Below are 25,057 nucleotides of genomic sequence, written 5' to 3' on the forward strand. Positions count from 1 at the left end.
CGGCGTCTGGGGACGCCCGGGGTCACCCCGACACAGGCTGTGTGGGGGCCGGGGACCCCGAGCTGCAGGCTGAGCCAGGCTCACCCAGCTGCAGAGTCTGTTCATCAGACGGTGGCCTTGGAGCCTGAGCTGAGACTGCCTTCGAGGCGAGAGGCAGAAAAGAAGCGCTACCTCAGCGCGAGTGGTCAGGAGGGGAGGCGTCTGTGGGCCGGGGAGGCCTGTGCAGGGCCTTTGAGCTGAGGACTAGCTGAGCACTAGGGACATGCAGGAGTGAGCCAGCAGAGGACCTGGGGAGGAAGCATCCTACCCCTGGGAGGTGCCCGGCCTGCCCCCTTCCTCGGGATCGGCAGGGCCTGGCTGTCCATCAACAGGTTTGTGGGGCCTGTCTGTCCATCAGCAGGGGGCGGGGCCTGGGTGTCCGTCAGCGGGTGGGCGGGGCCTGCTGGCAATTTGGCTGGCCAAGTGGCAGTGTCAGGACCCCAGAGGAGGGAGCCAGGCCCCTGCCTTTCCAGGCCCTGGCCTTCCCGGAGGAACATCCTGGAGGGGTGGACCGGCCAGGCTGAGGAAGACCGCGGGTCTGGTGGACAGGGGGTCCTCTCTGGTGGTCTAAGTACAGCCCTGTGCCCACCAGGCTGCTACCCCCGGTGCCCCAAGAACAGGCCCATCTATGACGAGGACCTGAAGAAGTGTGTCAGAGGGGACGAATGCGGCTGCTACGTCGAGGACACTCGCTACCGACCGGGAGTGTCCGTGCCCACGGAGAAGCCCTGCCGGTCTTGGTACGTAAGCTCACATCGCAGGGGGTCTGGGGGAGGGCAGTGCACACGCACACCTGCATCTGCATACGTGCACACACAGTGGCACACGATGTTCACGGTCACACGTGGACACGTGGCTACTCACAAGCACACGCGGCGCACGTGCTGACCTGTGGGTGCGCAGGTGCATGTCTGCACACAGGAACCGGGGGGCGGGACACAGCCCCCTTCTCGGGGAGAGCCGTGCCTCGTGCTTTCTCACCCCCTCACCTCCTGCACACTCCGTGGGAACCCAGATGGGGGCTCCTGGAGCGGGCCTTTGGTCAGGGCTGTGCCCTGGGGCTTTGGGCCAGACACTGGGCTTGGGCAGGGAAGGCCGAGGCTGGCTGGGAGGGGCCAGCTTTTCCCGAGCCTGCAGCTTTTGCACTTGCTTTCCAGTGAGTGTACCAAGTCCTCGAAAGTTGTCTGCCGGCTGGAAGAAGGTGAGTTGCCCTCTGCCTTGAAGCACTGGGCGCGGCTGCCCAGGAGAGCCCACAGGTTGCCCTTGGACTCTCTGGCCGGGCCCAGGTGGGCTCAGTCTCCCTCCCCTCCCTCCTCCCTTCTGCCGCACCCCTCTCCCACCTCCTCCTGCCCGTCCTCCCCTCCCCCTCCCTCTGGATTCCCTGGGGCCCTCCCAGCTCAGATGTGCCTCTGATTTGCAGCACCCCTTAGGAATGACCAGACAGTTTGTATTTCTCCTGCCAGGGAGACAATGCCCCTTCTGGGACCCAGCTTCTGTGTCCTGCTGGGGAGCTCTTAGGGCTCTGGGAACAGAGTCCCAATGGGCGCGGGTCTGCTGGTGGATGGAGGTGGGGGAAACCCAGTCTTCCGCCTACTGGGACAGACCAAGGGGGTCTTGTGATTCTGTCTCGTGTCTGATGTGCTGACCTTGGCCTCCCCCAGGGAAGATTCTCAACTACACCGAGATCGGCCCTCTGTGCTACTGGGAGTTCTGTGGCCCCAACGGGACGATAGAGAAGCACTTGAACATCTGCAGGTCCACCACGCCACCCTCATCTCCCTCAACACCTACCACCACCCCTTTCACCACCAGCACCACCACCACCACAACCCCTGTCACCACCACCAGCACCACCCCCTCCACGGCCACCAGCACCACCCCCTCCACCACCTCCAGCCCAGGTAAGACCCTGAGTCCATCCACCCCTTACCTCCTGGGGCTCCTGCCTCCCCTGAGCCCAGCAGGGTCAGCCCCTCTAGGCCGCCTCCATCTCTGCTCATGGTGGGATGGTCAACTCAGGGAATGTCCCCTGGTGCCCCCCAGCCTCACGACCCCATCCCCGAGCCCAGACTCCAGTGAGGGCAACATTTCCCCAGACCAGCAAGAAACCATCCCTAGGGTCAGAGGAAGCAGACAGATGCCCTTAGGTCCCTCTGCGTTTGCTCGGGCTGAAATCGTAGCTACCGCTGAACGCAGCCACCAGGGCACGAGAGACCCGGAGAACAGAACTTGTAAAATGAAAAGACTTTAAGCATCTCCAACTGTATCATGATATCCTCTCCCCCTCCCCCGTGTGACTGCAGTGTCATCTTCCTCTTCAGCGCCTCCGAGTAAGTCAGACTGGCGGCACTTCTGACGGGGCGAGGCGCCCCAGATGTGGGCGGGGCCGGCCGGACACCAGTTAGTGGACCAGAGATGGTGTAGTTTGGTGACTTGATCCCTGACTTGCTGAGCCCAGGGACTCATGCAGGGCACTGTGACCAGCTCTGCGGGAAACACTGCTGGCGGAGAGTGACGACCGAGCCCCTGCCGGCGTGCTTCCTCACTGGACAGGGTGGCCCTTTCCTTATTTCTTTGTTTGGTGTAAGATGTGAGGGAGCCAGTGAAGGGCACTGGGCCAGGGCTCTGAGGCCCGGGTTAGTCAGTGGTGTGGCATCCAGGCCTGCTTCCCACTACGCCTCAGGCGTTCACTTGCAAAAGGAGGATGGGCGTTTAGGTCTACGTTGTAACCTCTCTGAGCCTACGCTGGGTTCGAAACAATGACGGTGACAGCCGGTCGTGGGGGTGTCAGAGTTCCCCAAGTCCGCTGACCTCCTGAAAGGTGTCTCTCCAGGCCTGGATAACCACCCCGCAACTTGCTTTCTCAGGGTTGTGCTGCTGGTCGGACTGGATCAACGGGCATCACCCCAGCGGCAGCAGTGATGATGGAGACTGGGAGACATTCGACCACGTCTGCACGGCCCCACGAGACATCGAGTGCCGGTCGGCCACGGAGCCCAAACTCAGATGGGGGGAGCTGGGCCAGGAGGCACAGTGCAATGTCTCCTTTGGGTTCATTTGCAAGAATGAAGACCAGTTTGGAAAGGGACCTTTTGCAGTCTGCTATGACTACGAGATCCGAGTCTATTGCTGCGAGAAAATGGACTGGTGTGCACCAACCCCGACCACCACCACATCGCCAACGACAAGCCCTACAGTTACTACAGTGGTGCCCAGCCCCGGAACAAGCACCCGAACCCCCACCATTACAACATCCACACCTGCAACAGAAACAACCAGCACCCTGACCACCACCACGTCTACCCCAAACTCTTCATGTGTGCCTGTCTGCAATTGGACCGGCTGGTTGGATTCTGCAAAACCGAACTTTACCAAAGAAGGTGGAGACGTTGAATCCGTTGAGAATGTTTGTAAAATGGGCTCAGTAGCCAGCATCTCCTGCAGAGCCGCCATGTTTCCTGGCGTTCCCCTGCAACAGCTTGGACAAACTGTGGTGTGCGACACTTCTGTTGGGCTTGTGTGCAAAAACCAAGACCAGAAGCCAGGGGGAGCCACCCCCATGCCTTACTGCCTCAACTATGAGATCAATGTCTACTGCTGTGTTCCTCGCCCTGGCTGCACCACAACACATCCCAGCACCACCTCGGGGACACGAACTCCAACACCCACCGCCACCTCAACAGAGCCTCCAACTTCGACCTCCACCACCACGGAGACCACAACCCCCAGCACGACAACCACCTCGGAGACCATAACCCCCAGCACCACCACCACCACGGGGACCACAACCCCCAGCACCACCACCACAACGGAGACAACAACCCCCAGCACGACAACCACCTCGGAGACCACAACCCCCAGCACGATCACCACCACGGAGACCATAACCCCTCCATGTGTGCCTGTCTGCAATTGGACCGGCTGGTTGGATTCTGCTAAACCGAACTTTACCAAAGAAGGTGGAGACGTTGAATCCGTTGAGAATGTTTGTAAAATGGGCTCAGTAGCCAGCATCTCCTGTAGAGCCGCCATGTTTCCCGGCGTTCCCCTGCAACAGCTTGGACAAACTGTGGTGTGCGACACTTCTGTTGGGCTTGTGTGCAAAAACCAAGACCAGAAGCCAGGGGGAGCCACCCCCATGCCTTACTGCCTCAACTATGAGATCAATGTCTACTGCTGTGTTCCTCGCCCTGGCTGCACCACAACACATCCCAGCACCACCTCGGGGACAGGAAGTCCAACACCCACCACCACCTCAACAGAGCCTCCAACTTCGACCTCCACCACCACGGAGACCTCAACCCCCAGCACGACCACCACCACGGAGACCACAACCCCCAGCACGACAACCACCTCGGAGACCACAACCCCCAGCACGATCACCACCACGGAGACCACAACCCCCAGCACCACCACCACCACGGGGACCACAACCCCCAGCACCACCACCACCACGGAGACAACAACCCCCAGCACGACAACCACCTCGGAGACCACAACCCCCAGCACGACCACCAGCACGGAGACCACAACCCCTCCATGTGTGCCTGTCTGCAATTGGACCGGCTGGCTGGATTCTGCTAAACCGAACTTTACCAAAGAAGGTGGAGACGTTGAATCCGTTGAGAATGTTTGTAAAATGGGCTCAGTAGCCAGCATCTCCTGCAGAGCCGCCATGTTTCCCGGCGTTCCCCTGCAACAGCTTGGACAAACTGTGGTGTGCGACACTTCTGTTGGGCTTGTGTGCAAAAACCAAGACCAGAAGACAGTGGGAGCCACCCCCATGCCTTACTGCCTCAACTATGAGATCAATGTCTACTGCTGTGTTCCTCGCCCTGGCTGCACCACAACACATCCCAGCACCACCTCGGGGACAGGAAGTCCAACACCCACCGCCACCTCAACAGAGCCACCAACTTCGACCTCCACCACCACGGAGACCTCAACCCCCAGCACGACCACCACCACGGAGACCACAACCCCCAGCACGACAACCACCTCGGAAACCACAACCCCCAGCACGATCACCACCACGGAGACCACCACCCCCAGCACCACCTCCACCACGGGGACCACAACCCCCAGCACCACCACCACAACGGAGACAACAACCCCCAGCACGACAACCACCTCGGAGACCACAACCCCCAGCACGATCACCACCACGGAGACCATAACCCCTCCATGTGTGCCTGTCTGCAATTGGACCGGCTGGTTGGATTCTGCTAAACCGAACTTTACCAAAGAAGGTGGAGACGTTGAATCCGTTGAGAATGTTTGTAAAATGGGCTCAGTAGCCAGCATCTCCTGCAGAGCCGCCATGTTTCCCGGCGTTCCCCTGCAACAGCTTGGACAAACTGTGGTGTGCGACACTTCTGTTGGGCTTGTGTGCAAAAACCAAGACCAGAAGACAGTGGGAGCCACCCCCATGCCTTACTGCCTCAACTATGAGATCAATGTCTACTGCTGTGTTCCTCGCCCTGGCTGCACCACAACACATCCCAGCACCACCTCGGGGACAGGAAGTCCAACACCCACCGCCACCTCAACAGAGCCTCCAACTTCGACCTCCACGACCATCGAGACCTCAACCCCCAGCACGACCACCCCCACGGAGACCACAACCACCAGCACCACCACCACCACTGAGACCACAACCCCCAGCACCACCACCACCACGGGGACCTCAACCCCCAGCACGACAACCACCTCGGAGACCACAACCCCCAGCACGATCACCACCACGGAGACCACCACCCCCAGCACCACCACCACCACGGGGACCACAACCCCCAGCACCAACACCACAACGGAGACAACAACCCCCAGCACGACCACCAGCACGGAGACCACAACCCCTCCATGTGTGCCTGTCTGCAATTGGACCGGCTGGCTGGATTCTGCTAAACCGAACTTTACCAAAGAAGGTGGAGACGTTGAATCCGTTGAGAATGTTTGTAAAATGGGCTCAGTAGCCAGCATCTCCTGCAGAGCCGCCATGTTTCCGAGCATTCCCCTGCAAGAGCTTGGACAAAGTGTGGTGTGCGATACTTCTGTAGGGCTTGTGTGCAAAAACCAAGACCAGAAGCCAGGGGGAGCCACCCCCATGCCTTACTGCCTCAACTATGAGATCAATGTCTACTGCTGTGTTCCTCGCCCTGGCTGCACCACAACACATCCCAGCACCACCTCGGGGACAGGAACTCCAACACCCACCACCACCTCAACAGAGCCTCCAACTTCGACCTCCACCACCACGGAGACCTCAACCCCCAGCACGACCACCACCACGGAGACCACAACCCCCAGCACGACAACCACCTCAGAGACCACAACCCCCAGCACGATCACCACCACGGAGACCACCACCCCCAGCACCACCTCCACCACGGGGACCACAACCCCCAGCACCACCACCACCACGGAGACAACAACCCCCAGCACGACAACCACCTCGGAGACCACAACCCCCAGCACGACCACCAGCACGGAGACCACAACCACTCCATGTGTGCCTGTCTGCAATTGGACCGGCTGGCTGGATTCTGCTAAACCGAACTTCACCAAAGAAGGTGGAGATATTGAAGCTATTGAGAATGTCTGTAAATTGGGCTCAGTAGCCAGCATCTCCTGCAGAGCCGCCATGTTTCCCGGCGTTCCCCTGCAACAGCTTGGACAAACTGTGGTGTGCGACACTTCTGTTGGGCTTGTGTGCAAAAACCAAGACCAGAAGCCAGGGGGAGCCACCCCCATGCCTTACTGCCTCAACTATGAGATCAATGTCTACTGCTGTGTTCCTCGCCCTGGCTGCACCACAACACATCCCAGCACCACCTCGGGGACAGGAACTCCAACACCCACCACCACCTCAACAGAGCCTCCAACTTCGACCTCCACCACCACGGAGACCTCAACCCCCAGCACGACCACCACCACGGAGACCACAACCCCCAGCACGACAACCACCTCAGAGACCACAACCCCCAGCACGATCACCACCACGGAGACCACCACCCCCAGCACCACCTCCACCACGGGGACCACAACCCCCAGCACCACCACCACCACGGAGACAACAACCCCCAGCACGACAACCACCTCGGAGACCACAACCCCCAGCACGACCACCAGCACGGAGACCACAACCACTCCATGTGTGCCTGTCTGCAATTGGACCGGCTGGCTGGATTCTGCTAAACCGAACTTCACCAAAGAAGGTGGAGATATTGAAGCTATTGAGAATGTCTGTAAATTGGGCTCAGTAGCCAGCATCTCCTGCAGAGCCGCCTTGTTTCCCGGCGTTCCCCTGCAACAGCTTGGACAAACTGTGGTGTGCGACACTTCTGTTGGGCTTGTGTGCAAAAACCAAGACCAGAAGCCAGGGGGAGCCACCCCCATGCCTTACTGCCTCAACTATGAGATCAATGTCTACTGCTGTGTTCCTCGCCCTGGCTGCACCACAACACATCCCAGCACCACCTCGGGGACACGAACTCCAACACCCACCGCCACCTCAACAGAGCCTCCAACTTCGACCTCCAACACCACGGAGACCTCAACCCCCAGGACGACCACCACCACCGAGACCACAACCCCCAGCACGACAACCACCTCGGAGACCACAACCCCCAGCACGATCACCACCACGGAGACCACCACCCCCAGCACCACCTCCACCACGGGGACCACAACCCCCAGCACCACCACCACAACGGAGACAACAACCCCCAGCACGACAACCACCTTGGAGACCACAACCCCCAGCACGACCACCAGCACGGAGACCACAACCACTCCATGTGTGCCTGTCTGCAATTGGACCGGCTGGTTGGATTCTGCTAAACCGAACTTTACCAAAGAAGGTGGAGACGTTGAATCCGTTGAGAATGTTTGTAAAATGGGCTCAGTAGCCAGCATCTCCTGCAGAGCCGCCATGTTTCCCGGCGTTCCCCTGCAACAGCTTGGACAAACTGTGGTGTGCGACACTTCTGTTGGGCTTGTGTGCAAAAACCAAGACCAGAAGACAGTGGGAGCCACCCCCATGCCTTACTGCCTCAACTATGAGATCAATGTCTACTGCTGTGTTCCTCGCCCTGGCTGCACCACAACACGTCCCAGCACCACCTCGGGGACACGAACTCCAACACCCACCACCACCTCAACAGAGCCTCCAACTTCGACCTCCACCACCACCGAGACCTCAACCCCCAGCACGACCACCACCACGGAGACCACAACCACCAGCACCACCACCACCACTGAGACCACAACCCCCAGCACCACCACCACCACGGGGACCTCAACCCCCAGCACGACAACCACCTCGGAGACCACAACCCCCAGCACGATCACCACCACGGAGACCACCACCCCCAGCACCACCACCACCACGGGGACCACAACCCCCAGCACCACCACCACAACGGAGACAACAACCCCCAGCACGACAACCACCTCGGAGACCACAACCCCCAGCACGATCACCACCACGGAGACCATTACCCCTCCATGTGTGCCTGTCTGCAATTGGACCGGCTGGTTGGATTCTGCTAAACCGAACTTTACCAAAGAAGGTGGAGACGTTGAATCCGTTGAGAATGTTTGTAAAATGGGCTCAGTAGCCAGCATCTCCTGCAGAGCCGCCATGTTTCCCGGCGTTCCCCTGCAACAGCTTGGACAAACTGTGGTGTGCGACACTTCTGTTGGGCTTGTGTGCAAAAACCAAGACCAGAAGCCAGGGGGAGCCACCCCCATGCCTTACTGCCTCAACTATGAGATCAATGTCTACTGCTGTGTTCCTCGCCCTGGCTGCACCACAACACGTCCCAGCACCACCTCGGGGACACGAACTCCAACACCCACCACCACCTCAACAGAGCCTCCAACTTCGACCTCCACCACCACCGAGACCTCAACCCCCAGCACGACCACCACCACGGAGACCACAACCACCAGCACCACCACCACCACTGAGACCACAACCCCCAGCACCACCACCACCACGGGGACCTCAACCCCCAGCACGACAACCACCTCGGAGACCACAACCCCCAGCACGATCACCACCACGGAGACCACCACCCCCAGCACCACCACCACCACGGGGACCACAACCCCCAGCACCACCACCACAACGGAGACAACAACCCCAAGCACGACAACCACCTCGGAGACCACAACCCCCAGCACGATCACCACCACGGAGACCATAACCCCTCCATGTGTGCCTGTCTGCAATTGGACCGGCTGGTTGGATTCTGCTAAACCGAACTTTACCAAAGAAGGTGGAGACGTTGAATCCGTTGAGAATGTTTGTAAAATGGGCTCAGTAGCCAGCATCTCCTGCAGAGCCGCCATGTTTCCCGGCGTTCCCCTGCAACAGCTTGGACAAACTGTGGTGTGCGACACTTCTGTAGGGCTTGTGTGCAAAAACCAAGACCAGAAGCCAGGGGGAGCCACCCCCATGCCTTACTGCCTCAACTATGAGATCAATGTCTACTGCTGTGTTCCTCGCCCTGGCTGCACCACAACACATCCCAGCACCACCTCGGGGACAGGAAGTCCAACACCCACCGCCACCTCAACAGAGCCTCCAACTTCGACCTCCACCACCACCGAGACCTCAACCCCCAGCACGACCACCACCACGGAGACCACAACCCCCAGCACCACCACCACCACGGAGACAACAACCCCCAGCACCACCACCACCACGGGGACCACAACCCCCAGCACGACCACCACCACGGGGACCACAACCCCCAGCACCACCACCACCACGGGGACCACAACCCCCAGCACCACCACCACAACGGAGACAACAACCCCCAGCACGACAACCACCTCGGAGACCACAACCCCCAGCACGATCACCACCACGGAGACCACCACCCCCAGCACCACCTCCACCACGGGGACCACAACCCCCAGCACCACCACCACAACAGAGACAACAACCCCCAGCACGACAACCACCTTGGAGACCACAACCCCCAGCACGATCACCACCACGGAGACCATAACCCCTCCATGTGTGCCTGTCTGCAATTGGACCGGCTGGTTGGATTCTGCTAAACCGAACTTTACCAAAGAAGGTGGAGACGTTGAATCCGTTGAGAATGTTTGTAAAATGGGCTCAGTAGCCAGCATCTCCTGCAGAGCCGCCATGTTTCCCGGCGTTCCCCTGCAACAGCTTGGACAAACTGTGGTGTGCGACACTTCTGTTGGGCTTGTGTGCAAAAACCAAGACCAGAAGACAGTGGGAGCCACCCCCATGCCTTACTGCCTCAACTATGAGATCAATGTCTACTGCTGTGTTCCTCGCCCTGGCTGCACCACAACACGTCCCAGCACCACCTCGGGGACACGAACTCCAACACCCACCACCACCTCAACAGAGCCTCCAACTTCGACCTCCACCACCACCGAGACCTCAACCCCCAGCACGACCACCACCACGGAGACCACAACCACCAGCACCACCACCACCACTGAGACCACAACCCCCAGCACCACCACCACCACGGGGACCTCAACCCCCAGCACGACAACCACCTCGGAGTCCACAACCCCCAGCACGATCACCACCACGGAGACCACCACCCCCACCACCACCACCACCACGGGGACCACAACCCCCAGCACCACCACCACAACGGAGACAACAACCCCCAGCACGACAACCACCTCGGAGACCACAACCCCCAGCACAATCACCACCACGGAGACCATAACCCCTCCATGTGTGCCTGTCTGCAATTGGACCGGCTGGCTGGATTCTGCTAAACCGAACTTTACCAAAGAAGGTGGAGACGTTGAATCCGTTGAGAATGTTTGTAAAATGGGCTCAGTAGCCAGCATCTCCTGCAGAGCCGCCATGTTTCCGAGCATTGCCCTGCAAGAGCTTGGACAAAGTGTGGTGTGCGATACTTCTGTAGGGCTTGTGTGCAAAAACGAAGACCAGAAGCCAGGGGGAGCCACCCCCATGCCTTACTGCCTCAACTATGAGATCAATGTCTATTGCTGTGTTCCTCGCCCTGGCTGCACCACAACACGTCCCAGCACCACCTCGGGGACACGAACTCCAACACCCACCACCACCTCAACAGAGCCTCCAACTTCGACCTCCACCACCACGGAGACCTCAACCCCCAGCACGACCACCACCACGGAGACCACAACCCCCAGCACCACCACCACCACGGAGACCACAACCCCCAGCACGACAACCACCTCGGAGACCACAACCCCCAGCACCACCACCACCACGGGGACCACAACCCCCAGCACCACCACCACAACGGAGACAACAACCCCCAGCACGACAACCACCTCGGAGACCACAACCCCCAGCACGATCACCACCACGGAGACCATAACCCCTCCATGTGTGCCTGTCTGCAATTGGACCGGCTGGTTGGATTCTGCTAAACCGAACTTTACCAAAGAAGGTGGAGACGTTGAATCCGTTGAGAATGTCTGTAAAATGGGCTCAGTAGCCAGCATCTCCTGCAGAGCCGCCATGTTTCCCGGCGTTCCCCTGCAACAGCTTGGACAAACTGTGGTGTGCGACACTTCTGTAGGGCTTGTGTGCAAAAACCAAGACCAGAAGCCAGGGGGAGCCACCCCCATGCCTTACTGCCTCAACTATGAGATCAATGTCTACTGCTGTGTTCCTCGCCCTGGCTGCACCACAACACATCCCAGCACCACCTCGGGGACAGGAAGTCCAACACCCACCACCACCTCAACAGAGCCTCCAACTTCGACCGCCACCACCACCGAGACCTCAACCCCCAGCACGACCACCACCACGGAGACCAGAACACCCAGCACGACCACCAGCACGGAGACCACCACCCCCAGCACGACCACCAGCACGGAGACCACAACCCTCAGTACGACTACCACCACGGAGACCAGAACCCCAGCACCATCCATCAGCACCACCTCAACAGGGACTCCTACTCCGACACCCACCACCACCTCCACAGTGACCCCAACCCCAACACTCACCACCTCAACAGAGCCTCCAAGTTCGACCTCCAAGAGCACAGAGACCACAACCCCCAGCACGATCACCAGCCCGGAGACCACAACCCCTCCATGTGTGCCTGTTTGCAATTGGACCGGCTGGTTGGATTCTGCTAAACCGAACTTTACCAAAGAAGGTGGAGACGTTGAATCCGTTGAGAATGTCTGTAAAATGGGCTCAGTAGCCAGGATCTCCTGCAGAGCCGCCAAGTTTCCCGGCGTTCCCCTGCAACAGCTTGGACAAACTGTGGTGTGCGACACTTCTGTTGGGCTTGTGTGCAAAAACCAAGACCAGAAGCCAGGGGGAGCCACCCCCATGCCTTACTGCCTCAACTATGAGATCAATGTCTACTGCTGTGTTCCTCGCCCTGGCTGCACCACAACACATCCCAGCACCACCTCGGGGACACGAACTCCAACACCCACCGCCACCTCAACAGAGCCTCCAACTTCGACCTCCAGCACCACCGAGACCTCAACCCCCAGCACGACCACCACCACGGAGACCACAACCCCCAGCACCACCACCACCACGGGGACCACAACCCCCAGCACCACCACCACCACGGAGACCACAACCCCCAGCACAACCACCACCACGGAGTCCACAACTCCTACACCCACAATCAGCACTACCTCAACAGGGAATCGTAGTCCGACACCCACCACCACCTCCACATTGACCCCAACCCCAACACTCACCACCTCAACAGAGCCTCCAACTTCGAAGTCCACCACCACGGAGACCACAACCCCCACGACAACCACCACCACGGAGTCCACAACTCCTACACCCACCATCAGCACCACCTCCACAGGGACTGCTACTCTGAAACCCACCACCACCTCCACAGTGACCCCAACCCCAACACTCACCACCACAACAGAGCCTCCAAGTTCGACCTCCACCACCACGGAGACCACAACCCACAGCACGACCACCAGCACGGAGACCACAACCCCCGGCACGACCACCAACACGGAGACCACCACCCCCAGCACAAGCACCAGCACGGAGACCACAACCCCCAGCAAGACCACCACCACAGAGACCACAACCCCCAGCACGACCACCAGCACGGAGACCACAACCCCCAGCACTACCATCACTACAGAGACCACAACCCCCAGCACAACCACCACCACGGAGACCACAACCCCCAGCACGACCACCAGCACGGAGACCACAACCCCCAGCACGACCACCACCACGGAGACCATAACCCCCAGCACGACCACCAGCACGGAGACCACAACCCCCAGCACGACCACCAGCACGGAGACCACAACCCCCGGCACGTCCACCAGCACGGAGACCACCACCCCCAGCACAAGCACCAGCACGGAGACCACAACCCCCAGCACGACCACCACCACGGAGACCACAACCCCCAGCACGACCACCACCCCGGCGACCACAACCCCCAGCACAACCTCCAACATGGGGACCACAACCCCCAGCACGACCAGCAGCACGGAGACCACAACCCCAACACCCACCAGCAGCACCACCTACACAGGGACTCCTACTCCGACACCCACCACCACCTCCACAGTGACCCCAACCCCAACACTCACCACCTCCACACAGACTCCAACTTTTACCTCCACCACCACCGAGACGAGAACCCCACGCAGTACCATCACCATGGAGATCACCTCCCCCAGCTCGACCACCACCACAGGGACCTCAACGACCAGCACGACTACCCCTACGCAGACCCCGATTATGTCCTCCCACAGCACCACCATAACCGGCCCAGTTGTCAGCACCATAGTGCCATGCTGCGAGTTGAATGGAGAATACCTCATCCCAGGTGTGTCCCCAGGCTTGTCGCCCGGTTCCCTGGCTGCACACGTTGTTTTCGCGCCTGCTGTGCTCGTGCTCTGGGGAATCGTGCTGGGGAAGAGGCCCCACACTCTGCAGCTTGGCTGTTGGGAAAGTGTGTCGTGGGCTGTCCTCTCGTGGACACCAGGGGACCTCCCTGTGTCCTCTGGTGGCCGCCCTGTGTGGGTGGTGTAGCACTGGTCTCTCCCTTGCAGGCGAAGTGAGATACAACGTTACCGAAGGAGGCATGTGCCATTACGCGTACTGCTTGAAGTCTTGCGAACTCGAGTTCCTCAACTTTTCGTGCCCGTCAACACCGTCTACAACGCTCAGCCCACCCACCACCACCACCACGGCCCCATCATCCACAGCATCAAGTGTGTCGACCACCCTGACCCGCGGGTGCCTGGACTTCAACCCTCCCAGGAAGGTCCGTGCGTTCTTCGCAGCTTTCTCCCCAAGCACCGGGCGCGTGCACCCACCACCTGGGCTCGCAAAGCCCCAGGCGCTGCCTTCCTGCTGGTCACACAGGGCACCCTGCCCCCTGTGCCCCGCACCCTCTGCAGTCAGGGCACAGGGTCTGCCGGAGCCCTCCCGCGTCCCCACCACGTCCCCCTTGCCGTGGGGAGGTGCTGGCGGCCCTCCTCTGGGGCCGGGCTGCAGACTGGGCCCGGCTGACCCTGTGCCCGGGCGGCCCGCAGGAGAACGAGACCTGGTGGCTGTGTAACTGCACGATGGCCGTCTGCAAGCACGACAGCACCGTGGAGCTGGTGGAGGTGGAGTGCGACCCCCCCCCGATGCCCACCTGCTCCAACGGCCTCACGCCCGTGCGCGTCAAGGACCCGGACGGGTGCTGCTGGCACTGGGAGTGCGACTGTAAGCCCCTCCCCGCCGGCTCCCTTCTGTGTGTGTGCTGGGGGGCGGGGTGCAGTCCGCAGGTGGGACAGGCTGGCTCTGATGGCTGAGGGCCGGGCACACGTCCGGAGGGACTTGAGTCGCCTCCAGCTTACTCCCCTCCTCAGGCAGGGGTCCGGGAGAGGGAGGGGTTTGCCTGGTGGGGCGCGGCCACCTAGAGGGGCTGCGGCCTGGGGCAGCTGGGGTTGGGAGTGAAGGCAGCCCTGCCCTTCAGAGGGGACGCACTCGTGGGGCCCTGATGCCCCACGCACCCCGGGCAGCAGGCTTTGGGGCCTTCCTCCGTTTCCACTTGCTCTTGCCCCTTGTGCCTTGTCCCCTGACTGTGTCCCGTCCCCGCCCCCGGGGCTGGGCGCCGGCCCACCTCGGCCGCTCCGCAGGCTACTGCACCGGCTGGGGGGACCCGCACTACGTCACCTTCGACGGGCTGTACTACAGCCACCAGGGTGCGTGCACGTACGTGCTGGTGGAGGAGGCCGTGCCCACCGTGGACGGCTTCGGGGTCTACGTCGACAACTACCACTGCGACCCCCGCGACCGGGTGTCCTGCCCCCGCACGCTCATCGTGCGCCACGAGACGCAGGAGGTGCGGCTCGAGACCGTGCAGATGGCGCCCATGACGGTGCAGGTAGGTGGACGGCGGGATCTGTCGTCCGAATGGGGCGGGCTGGTAGGGCCGGTGTCAGCTCCCTCGCTGGGGGGGGCCTTGCCCCAGGGCTGCGCGGGGGCAGCGCTAGGCGGACATGTCAGCTCTCCTCACAGGCCCTCCGGGGCATTGAGGGACCCCGTGACCCCCCACCCCTGCTCCTGCCAGGCACCCTGGGCACAGGTCTGTGTGGCAGAAGCCCCCTCCCCGAGGGCAGGGGCTCTGTGCGCCCCACGTGGAGTTGTCATTTCCCATGGCGTGGGGAGCCCTGCCCCCTGCACGGGGTCCTCCAGGTGTCCGGGGGCTCAGAGGACAGCGCCCTGGCTACCTGGCCCCTGGGACTAGTCAGGACGAGGATCCAGCCCAATGAGGTGGGAAGGAAGAGGGAAGGCGGAGGGGCGCGGGCACAGTGTGAGGGTGGGGGGACCCGGGTGCTTTCCAAAGGCACCGCGCGCTCCGGTCAGACCCACGAGGCTCCCGCCGGCCCTCCCTGACCCGGTGTGTCGGCCACAGGTGCAGGTGAACAGGCAGGCCGTGGCGCTGCCCTACAAGAAGTACGGGCTGCAGGTGTACGAGTCGGGCATCAACCTCGTGGTGGCCATCCCCGAGCTGGGCGCCCTCGTCTCCTACAACGGCCTCGCCTTCTCCATCCGGCTGCCCTACCGCCTGTTCGGGAACAACACAAAGGGCCAGTGTGGTGAGCCCTTGACCTCGGCCCCCGTGCCCTGCGCTGGGGAGGGCGGCTGGGCAGAGGCTGTCTGTGGGCCCCGCCAGCCCCACTGTGGTTCTCTGCTCTGCTCAGGGTCCCCGCAGCCATCCTCCCGGGTTTGGGCCCGGCGGGAAGCCAGCAGGAGTGCAGTCTAGCCTGTGCCCTGGGCCCTGGGCAGCTGGGCACCAGGGGACCTGGGCGGGAGGAGGGGCGGGGTCTCAGCGGCTTGCTGGGTCTGCTGGACGGACTGGGCGGGCCCGGGCACACGGGGACCTTCTCCCCCACCCAGGCACGTGCACCAACACCACCGTGGACGACTGCGTGCTGCCCAGCGGGGAGGTCGTCGACAACTGTGAGGTGGCGGCTGACCAGTGGGCGGTGAACGACCCCTCCAAGCCGCAATGTCCCCACACCAGCTTCACCACCCAGCGCCCGGCCACCTCGTCGTCTGCGGGCAGCACTGCCGGGAGCAAGGCCTGCGCGTCTCCTCTCTGCGAGCTCATCAAGGACAGGTGACCCTGACCCCCGGCCGGCTGCCGCCTCGGCCACTCGTGGGCTGCAGGCTCCCCAAGAACAGCCTCCCCGCTCTGTGACCCCACCTCATGAGGAGAGAGGAGGTGGCAGGTGCCGAGTGTGGGGCTGGGAAGGCAGAAGGTGTCAGGGCACCACGAGCAGGTGCCGGTTCACAGAGGGGCCCAGTACTCCGGCTCCAGGTTTCCACAGGGCCGAGTGGCCTTGTTTGACATCCGTGTGCCCTTTCCAACCCCCCGAACCTCACCTGCCTCCTGGATCGTGCAGGGGCCTCTGAGCTTGCAGCCTGGGGTAGACCAGTTGACGGGGCAGAGCAGCATCGGGTACCTATAAAGGGAGGCAGATGTGGGCTTAGACCGACAAGGGGTGCTCCCAGAGCTGGCCTCATAGAGCGAGCGCCTGGCCCCCGGGGGTGTGCGCCACGGGGCTGGGAGGCCCCCGCAGTATTGCGGGAGGGGGCATCTTGGCACCCAGCGAACATGGAGATGCGGGGCTTCCATCTCCAGGAGCCAGATTGCCCGAGGCCTCGTCCTCGGGCCACAGTGAGGGCCCCCCTCCCACAGGGCCTGCCCCGGTCCCTCTGCTCCCACCGTCAGCCTGCCTGTGTCTGTCTGGTTGGATGCAACCTGAGCCCGGCTCCAGGAGGGTAGCCTGGGCGGAGGTGGGGGGCAGGGGGAGTGTGGGAGAGGTGGGGCCCCGTGCAGACCCTGACAGGCCCCACCCCCACAGCCTGTTCGCGCAGTGCCACGCCCTGGCGCCCCCGCAGCACTACTACGACGCTTGCGTGTTCGACAGCTGCTTGGTGCCCGACTCGGGCCTGGAGTGTGCCAGCGTGCAGACCTACGCCGCCCTGTGTGCCCAGGAGGGCATCTGTGTCGACTGGCGGAACCACACCCGCGGGGCCTGCCGTGAGTGCCCGCCTGCCCCGCCCAGGCTGGGGTCCTGCAGGCCAGGGGGCTCTCCGGGCTCTGCCTGAAGCCAGACTGGGGTGGGGCGGCCTGGCACACACAGAGAGCAGCTTTGCTGAGCACAGCTGGGCTGGGGACGGCATGGGGGTCTGGGGCGGGCAGCACCGGGCACCTGGCCACCCTCAGCCTGGGTGGGAGGATGGGGTCCTTCGTGGCAGGGGCTGGGCAGGACAGTCACTTGCGGGGCGGACCCAGGCTGTTCCCTCTGACTCTGGCCCCTCGGACGCCTGCCTTCTCCCGCAGCGGTGAAGTGCCCGGCTCATCGGGAGTACCGGGCCTGTGGTCCCGCAGAAGAGCCCACCTGTCAGTCCAGGTGAGGCGCCCGTGGAGGCGCCGGGAGGGCAGCCTCTCCCCTCTGGTGGTGCTTCCGGGTGGCCCCGTCTGGGCCTGGGGGTCCGGCTTGTCCCCAGCGCCCATCTCATCGCGCCCTCCCGCCCCCAGCCCTTCCCAGGAGAACAGCACCCAGCTGGTGGAAGGCTGCTTCTGTCCCGAGGGCACGGTGAACTTCGCCCCCGGCTTCGACGTCTGCGTGGACTCGTGTGGTAGGCTGCCCCCCGGTGCCCCCCGCCCCCGCTGAGGCTGAGCCCTGCCCGTGCCGCACCAGGGCTGTGCTCACAGCGGCTGCTGCCTCTCCTTCCTAGGCTGCGTGGGGCCCGACAACGTGCCCAGAGAGGTAAGCCAACCCCTGTGTGCCGGGGCCGCCTTCTGCCACAAAGGCCAAATTTTGGGGTGTAGGAAGGGCTGGACATGAGAGGCGGGGACCCTCAAAGACTGAGTCCTGAGTCGTTTAAGTCCCGGACGGCTGGGCTAGGAGGGGTAGCCACCCCCGCACGCCTCCCCGGTCCACCCAGCCCCGCGTCCACCCCCTGGTCCGCGCCTCCGCCCTCTTGTCCTTTGTTGGTGTGCACACCTGCGGAGGCGGCGTCTTGGCCACTGCAGCGCTGTGCGCGTCCCCTGCACGCGGCTGATTCTTGAGCTCTAGTCTGCTCGAGCCCAGCAGGCACACGTGGTTTCTGCCGGGTGCCAGCTGTGTAGGGGGACGGTGGTGAGCAGGTCAAGGTTGTGGTCTCAGTGACCTGGCCCTGAGGGGAGCCCCTGTCCTGGCCCGGAACCTGCCCTGAGGGCTTGAGGTGGCAGGTGCCTAGGCGGGGAGGCGGGGGGAGGGGAACAGGGAGGTGGGGCAGGGGTGCGGGGAAGGTTCGGGGGAGGCGCAGGGGTGGGGAGGGGGCGCGGGGAGGGCACAGGCTTCCCGCAGGCAGCTCGGTGGGCTTCCAGGCGTGGTGCCTTCTCTCCCGGGGACCCCAGACCAGCTGCACGGAGGCCGAGGCCCGAGGCCAGGTGGGCCGGCGCCCCCTCCCTCCCCGCTCACCCCTTCTTTCCTGCAGTTTGGGGAGCACTTCCAGTTCGACTGCAAGGACTGCATCTGCCTGGAGGGGGGCAGCGGCATCAGTTGTCAGCCCAGGGCGTGCAGCCAGGACCCCCGCCCCGAGTGCGGGGAGGACGGCACCTACCTGGTCACCGAGGTGGACCCCGCCGACCCCTGCTGCAGCATCACCTCCTGCAGTAAGGCACCCCTGGGGGCAGGGAGTGGCCTGGGCCACGGGCCGTCCCCTCCTGGGCCCCCAGAGTCCCCGAGCGTGTCCCCGCTACACGGTTTCACCTCCTAGCTGAGCCGGGAGCCCTGACTTCGGGGCCCGTTGGAGGCCGGGGCACAGGGAGCGTCCCCGGGACAGTAGGGCTTGAGGAGGCCGTGTGCCCAGGGCTGGAGGGGGTCCTGCTGCAGGGCCCGGCTTGGGGGCTCGGCCTGGAGGAGCCGTGCTCACCGGCGCGTCTCCGCCGCTCTTCAGAGTGCAACGCCAGCCTCTGCAGGGAGAAGCCCCTGCTGTGCCCGCTGGGATTTGAAGTGAAGAGCGAGATGGTCCCCGGGAGATGCTGCCCCTTGCACTCGTGTGGTAGGTGTGCTGGGGCCAGGGAGGCCGAGCAGTGGGCGCCGGCTCCCTCCCCGGGGCTGGGCGGTGCTGGGAGTGTGGGTTGGGGGGAGGGGCTCCCACCTGGGGGCTCAGATTCCTCATGGTGGACACAGCCACCCTGCCCCTCATGTGTCCACCGGCTGTGCGTCTGCCGCCGGGTCAGGACGACAGTCTGACCCTCGCCCCGTTGTTCTTTGTCACAAGTGCCCAAGGGCGTGTGTGTCGTGGAGAACGCTGAGTACCAGGTGAGTCCTGGCTGGCTGCAGGGCGAGGGCGGGGTGCAGATGGGGCTTGGGAGTGGGGTCTCAGCAGGCTGTCGGGTGGCCGGGGGCCCGGGAGGGGCTTGCTCCGGGGGCTCCGTGGTGTGCCTGCACCAGGGTGCCCAGCCCTCTCCCGGCAATGGCGGGCCGGCGTCTGTCCGGGAGGAGGGTGAAAGGTGCCACGGCGGACCCCCTCACCCGCCCTTCCCTGTGCCCCAAGCCCGGTTCTCCAGTCTATTCCTCCAAGTGCCAGAACTGCGTGTGCACCACCAGCAGGGACAGCGCCACGCAGCTCAACACCATCTCCTGCAGCCACGTGCCCTGCAACACCTCCTGCAACCCCGTAAGCGCCCCTGCCCCGGCCGAGTGTGCTGCTGCCCATGGTCGGTCCCTCGGAGCCCTTCTCTCTCGACGCTAACCGCCCCGTGGGTGTCCTGCAGGGCTTCGAGCTGGTGGACGTCCCCGGGGAGTGCTGCAAGAAGTGTCAGCAGACGCACTGCATCATCGAGCAGCCCAGCGACCAGCACCTCGTTCTGAAGGTGCGCTCGCCTCTCCTTCCCCAGAGCGAGGCTGGCCCTCCCGGCACCGCCCGGCTGTCCGGTGCCCTGTCTCTGCTCGGGACACCGATCCTAGGGCTTTGCCCGCCGCCCACTGGGTTATCCAGGGTGACCTTGTCTCGAGATCCGCAACTGAGTCATGTCTGCAAGGCACCTTTTCCAAATAAGGTCACCTGTGCAGGTTGTGGGGGTTAGAATGTGGACACGTGGGTGGACTACAGGTGGTGGCTGTCCGTGCGTCCCTCCAGGGCGTCACCTGCCTGGTGGTTCTGGGCCTGTGGGCTGGACCTCCTGTCCCAGAAGCCACACTTGGCAGGGTGGTCGGGGAGCTGCCAGGTGTCGGGGTGGTGCTCCCGCCAGCCTCACCCAGCCTCTCTCTGCCCCACAGCCCGGTGACATGAAGAATGACCCCCTGGACAACTGTACCCTCTTCAGCTGCGTGAAGTTACACAACCAGCTCATCTCGTCCGTCTCCAAGATCACCTGCCCCGACTTTGATCCCAGCACCTGCCTCCCGGTGAGCCGGCCGGTCTCTGCAGGAGCGTGGGGCCTCGATCTTCCCGGAGGGCTGGGTTGCAGCTGCCCTGGGAGGCTCTGCTCTGGGCCCCTTCTGCAGGAGCTGCCCCTCCCCATCCCCGTCACAAGAAGGGGGTCTCACTGTTGGGGGACCTGGGGGTCTCAACTCATTCCCCTCCCCTCCAGGGCTCCATCAGTCTCATGTCCAATGGCTGCTGTAGGAAGTGTGAGTACAGGCCAGGGGGCGGCGCTCCCGGGTCAGGGGTTGGGCTGGGCAGGGGGCTCCCTGGGCCCCCTTGAGGAACAAGGGGATGGTACTCCGTGAGCTCCGTCCCCTCTGTGACACTCTGGCTGGACGCTGAGTTTGAGGTCATCACCTGGGGCGCCCAGGAAGCCTGAATCCCTTCCCAGGGAGGAACAGGACAGAACCCAGCTTGCTTCAGGGCAGGGAGGTGGGGCGCTTGGGGAGGGCAGAGGAAGTGGCCAGGGAGAGCCCAGGGCTCCGGAAGGTGGAGCCCCCACCCTGAGCCTCGGCCCCTCCCCGCAGGCATCCCTCGCAATGAGACTGGGGTCCCCTGCTCCATGGTCTCCGTCATCAGGGAGATTTCCCACAACGGCTGCACCAAGTTGGTCAGCATGAACGATTGCTCCGGGTCCTGCGGGACCTTTGCCATGTGAGTCCCGCGTGGCGAGTGGCCCTGAGGGGCCGCGGAGGGGAGGCAGCAGCCGCCCGAGCAGGAGCAGGCAGTGGCCCCTCACTGCGGCCTTCCTTCCCCCAGGTACTCAGCCCAGGCCCAGGCCCTGGACCACAGATGCTCCTGCTGCAAGGAGCAGCGCACCAGCCAGCGGCAGGTGGCGCTGCAGTGCCCGGGCGGTGGCACCCTCAGCCACACCTACACCCACATTGAGAGCTGTGGGTGCCAGGACACCACGTGCGAGCTCCTGTCCCCCCGGGACAGGGCCCGGCGCTCCATCCCCAGGGTGCTGGCCCCAGGGAGGAGGTGAGCGGGGAGGGCCGGAGCCCCGCCCCTCCACCACTCTGCCCCCCCACCCCTCTGCCCCTCCGCCCCTCCACCCCTCAGCCTCTCCGCAGTCTTGTGCATCCCCCTCCCGCTGACCCTCTGAGCTTCCTCGCCCCCTAAGCTGACTTTCTCTCTGCGGCTATTTATTTTCCGAGTCTTTGCTCAGTCCTTTGCTTTGCAGAATAAACCTGGTCAGAGATGCCGTGTGGTGCTGCTTCCTTGGGTGCTGAGGGGCTGGGTGGCTGCTTCCTGGGAGGCGAGTGGGGCTCGGTCAGCAGGCTCTGCACACGGCATCCGGGGGACACCATGCACATGTGGCTGGCCTGGCCTTGGGAAACCTCGTGTACAAAATGCCACCACTAGGGACCACCATCTCTGGGTCTCCCCTGGAAGGCTGCCCCCTGCCCTGTCCTGCTCTTGGCACGTGTGAAGCCCTGGCCGGGCCATCAGGATGCAGGCGGCCCCTTCCAGGAAGCCCTGTGAGCCTGAATCTGTTGAAAAGGCCTCTGTGTCCTTTTGCAGCCATTAAGCACGCGTGTGCACACTGTGTACATTTGCACGTGTGGCTGCTGTGGATGTGTGCACATTTGTGTGTGTGTGTGTGTGGCACATGCCTCACTCCAGAGAGAGCAGTAAAGGTGCTGGTCTGTAGACTCGGGGGCAGGACGCTGGCTCCTGCTGCGAGAAACAAGTGACCACTGAGCAGCAGCCGGCCGAGCTGCGGGACCTGATACGGTGGCACGTGCGTTTGAGAGCTGCTCTGTGAGCTGGCTGAGCCACCAGGACGGGGATTCTGGGGAAGGGACCCTCTGGTCCTTTTACAGCAGAGAGCAAGGGTGGGCCGTGGAGACCCACCAGGCTGAAGCCAAGCCAGGCTTCTCTTCTCTGAGCAGGTGGTGGGGAGTGGGAGCCCTGGGTCCCTCAGCCGAGCACCCCCCCACCCCCGGTCAAGTTACCCAACCTGAGAGCCTCCTGGGAGCTCCAAGGGGCGGCGCCACTGTGGTCCCCCCAGAGCCGGGATTTGCTCTGCTCTCAGGGCGTCTGCCACATTCCCACCTGACTAATGGGGGGCTGTGGACCTGCCCACGGGCCAGAGGGCCTTCCACAGTGTGGACCCAGAACCCCTCCTGTCCATTCATTGCCTCCTTAGGCCCTGCGCTGAGGCCACTGCCCCTGCCCCCTGTAGCCAGCTGACTCCCTCCCCCACCTGGTCCCCCCACCCCGGAAGAGACCAGGTCAGGACCTGCCAGTGAGACAGGAAGGGGGCAGGGCACAGCCATTCAAGGAATGCCACAGCAATTAACACCAAAATGGCGAAAGATTCAACCCCAGCAGGCCTTGAGGCTCAAGATGTCGGGAGATTTAAGTTCCAGCAGGACTTGAGCTTCATTATACGCCCATCATAATATATTAACATGCGGAATAACACGCCCACAGGCGACATGGCAGTCCGGAGGTCAGCCACAAAAGGTCAAGAGTGGGAAATGGCCAACTTCCTGGGAATCCCAGCCCCTTCCCCTAGACTGGTCCTTCCAATTATTAGCATATGAAGCCACCAAGCCCATAAAAAGCAGCAACATGGCGCCTCGCAGCCGCCCCTGTCTCTCCAGAGCTTGCCTGCACTGTGCCTAAGGAGTGTGTACCTACTTGTAATCTGAGCACCCAACCCCCACACCTCCTGGCCTGTCCCTTGCCTTTCATGGTATCTCTGTGAATAAATCTACCTTTACTCAACCGTGGCTCCCTCTTGAATTCTTTCCTGCGGGAAGCCTAGGACCCACACTTGGCGGGGCACGTCCCGGGGGCCCAACCGAAGCCTGGGACACAGCCCTTCTCACGCCCCACTTCTCCAACACATCAGTGCCACCCTGAGTCCTGGGCTATGCTCCTGCCCAGCCCCCTCTGCTGACTTTAGGAACTCCTGCGATCCTTGGTCCAGACCTGTGGATGTGGTCAGTTGGCCTGGGCTGGCCTCGGAGTCTCCAAGTCCCCGCCTAGAGCAGAAGGTTTGTTGAGGGGACACGGTGGCTGCCCTCCTCTGCTGGGTGGCCAAGTCCAGCTCCTGATGCCTCAGAACCAGCCCTGCAGGGCGGCGGTCAGTGTACCTGCCCGGGCCCTCAGCTGTCCCTACGTCCCTTCCTGGGCCTTGAAGCGTGAGGGCTGTTCTCTCAGCGTGGGTCCTGTTGCCTTGGCCTAAATTCCAGCACAGGCTTGGGGACCTGCAGGACAGGAGTGGCGGGGGCCTGGGGTGGGGGCGGTGTTCTGTGACCGGCACCCCGGTCAGGAGGAGGGGTCAGGCTCTGGCCCGTGTCCTCAGCCACCTCCAGGTTCCCGCCTGTGAAGTGGGGGCTTCCAGGTGACCAGGGGTGGGCCAGGGTGGAGCGGCGCCCACAGACCTGCTTCTTTAAGCAGAACAGCCCTGGGTTTCCTCTCCTGGACACCTGGTTTCCCCAAGATTTTCCTTGGCTTAAAAATAGTAATGACAACCACGCGCAGATGGTCTCCAGGCCGCTGCCCCGCTCCTCCAGAGGCATCAGTGGGAGCCCTCCTTCCGCCCCCCACCTGCCCGGTCACCCCCAGGGAGCCGGTCCCCACAGGCTGGGAAAGGATGAACCAATGAGCCATCCGGACGGCCCCGCCCCCTGCGCGTCCCAGGCGGGGCTGTGGGTGGGCAAGGGCTGCTGTCTCCTTTCCTACTTCTCTCAGGCCACCGTCCCACCCGCACTTACAAGATGATTTCTCGGGACCTGCTGTCTGCCGGGACCCTGGTGCTGCGGGCTGCGACCCTGCCCCTCCGCTCGAGGGGGCTCTGCCTTGACCCGGGCCTCCCATCAGCTCCCCTCCCAGCTCAGCCCCTCTCCCACCAGGGCCTTCGCGTCCCGGATCCCGGGTCCCGGGTCCCGAGGGCCCTCACCAGCGAGGCCCGGAGTCTGCTCCCGGCATGCTCCTGGGTCCCAGCTGGGGAGGGGTCCCCACGGAGACCCCGGGGCCAGGCCCGCACGGCTGGTGGGCGCACAGCCGGGGTGGCAGGCAGGGTCCTGCTCCCCAGTCCGGGGCCCCCAGCCT

The 25,057-nt window shown here is 63.0% G+C and overlaps 3 protein-coding genes across 3 annotated transcripts in view; all 3 read left to right on the top strand.

The window, feature by feature from the left end:
- The window catches only part of LOC105103081 (mucin-2), a 32,964-nt gene extending 10,990 nt beyond the window's left edge, over positions 1–21,974 (top strand). The window contains exons 26-49 of the mRNA XM_064491951.1: positions 632–779; positions 1,197–1,240; positions 1,701–1,940; positions 2,907–3,244; positions 5,594–6,330; positions 6,886–7,193; positions 14,272–14,330; positions 14,602–14,776; positions 15,193–15,440; positions 15,972–16,155; positions 16,457–16,679; positions 17,428–17,606; positions 17,910–17,979; positions 18,108–18,208; positions 18,308–18,339; positions 19,052–19,229; positions 19,514–19,618; positions 19,841–19,881; positions 20,117–20,239; positions 20,337–20,435; positions 20,842–20,970; positions 21,156–21,195; positions 21,517–21,643; positions 21,749–21,974. Coding sequence (XP_064348021.1) covers positions 632–779; positions 1,197–1,240; positions 1,701–1,940; positions 2,907–3,244; positions 5,594–6,330; positions 6,886–7,193; positions 14,272–14,330; positions 14,602–14,776; positions 15,193–15,440; positions 15,972–16,155; positions 16,457–16,679; positions 17,428–17,606; positions 17,910–17,979; positions 18,108–18,208; positions 18,308–18,339; positions 19,052–19,229; positions 19,514–19,618; positions 19,841–19,881; positions 20,117–20,239; positions 20,337–20,435; positions 20,842–20,970; positions 21,156–21,195; positions 21,517–21,643; positions 21,749–21,974 — 4,154 coding nt within the window. The remainder of the gene's footprint in view (positions 1–631; positions 780–1,196; positions 1,241–1,700; positions 1,941–2,906; positions 3,245–5,593; positions 6,331–6,885; positions 7,194–14,271; positions 14,331–14,601; positions 14,777–15,192; positions 15,441–15,971; positions 16,156–16,456; positions 16,680–17,427; positions 17,607–17,909; positions 17,980–18,107; positions 18,209–18,307; positions 18,340–19,051; positions 19,230–19,513; positions 19,619–19,840; positions 19,882–20,116; positions 20,240–20,336; positions 20,436–20,841; positions 20,971–21,155; positions 21,196–21,516; positions 21,644–21,748) is intronic.
- On the top strand, positions 3,491–5,490 carry LOC135322556 (mucin-2-like). The gene is made up of 2 exons (XM_064491799.1): positions 3,491–5,288; positions 5,387–5,490. The coding sequence occupies exons 1-2, from the start codon at positions 3,491–3,493 to the stop codon at positions 5,488–5,490; spliced, it is 1,902 nt and encodes a 633-aa protein (XP_064347869.1).
- LOC135322557 (mucin-2-like) lies at positions 7,973–14,095 on the top strand. Its single transcript, XM_064491800.1, has one exon. It carries the CDS (start codon positions 7,973–7,975, stop codon positions 14,093–14,095), a length of 6,123 nt encoding a protein of 2,040 aa, XP_064347870.1.
- Positions 21,975–25,057: the final 3,083 nt, after the last annotated feature.

Source organism: Camelus dromedarius, chromosome 12 (genome assembly GCF_036321535.1).
Source record: "Camelus dromedarius isolate mCamDro1 chromosome 12, mCamDro1.pat, whole genome shotgun sequence".
NCBI classification, from domain to species: Eukaryota; Metazoa; Chordata; class Mammalia; order Artiodactyla; family Camelidae; genus Camelus; species Camelus dromedarius.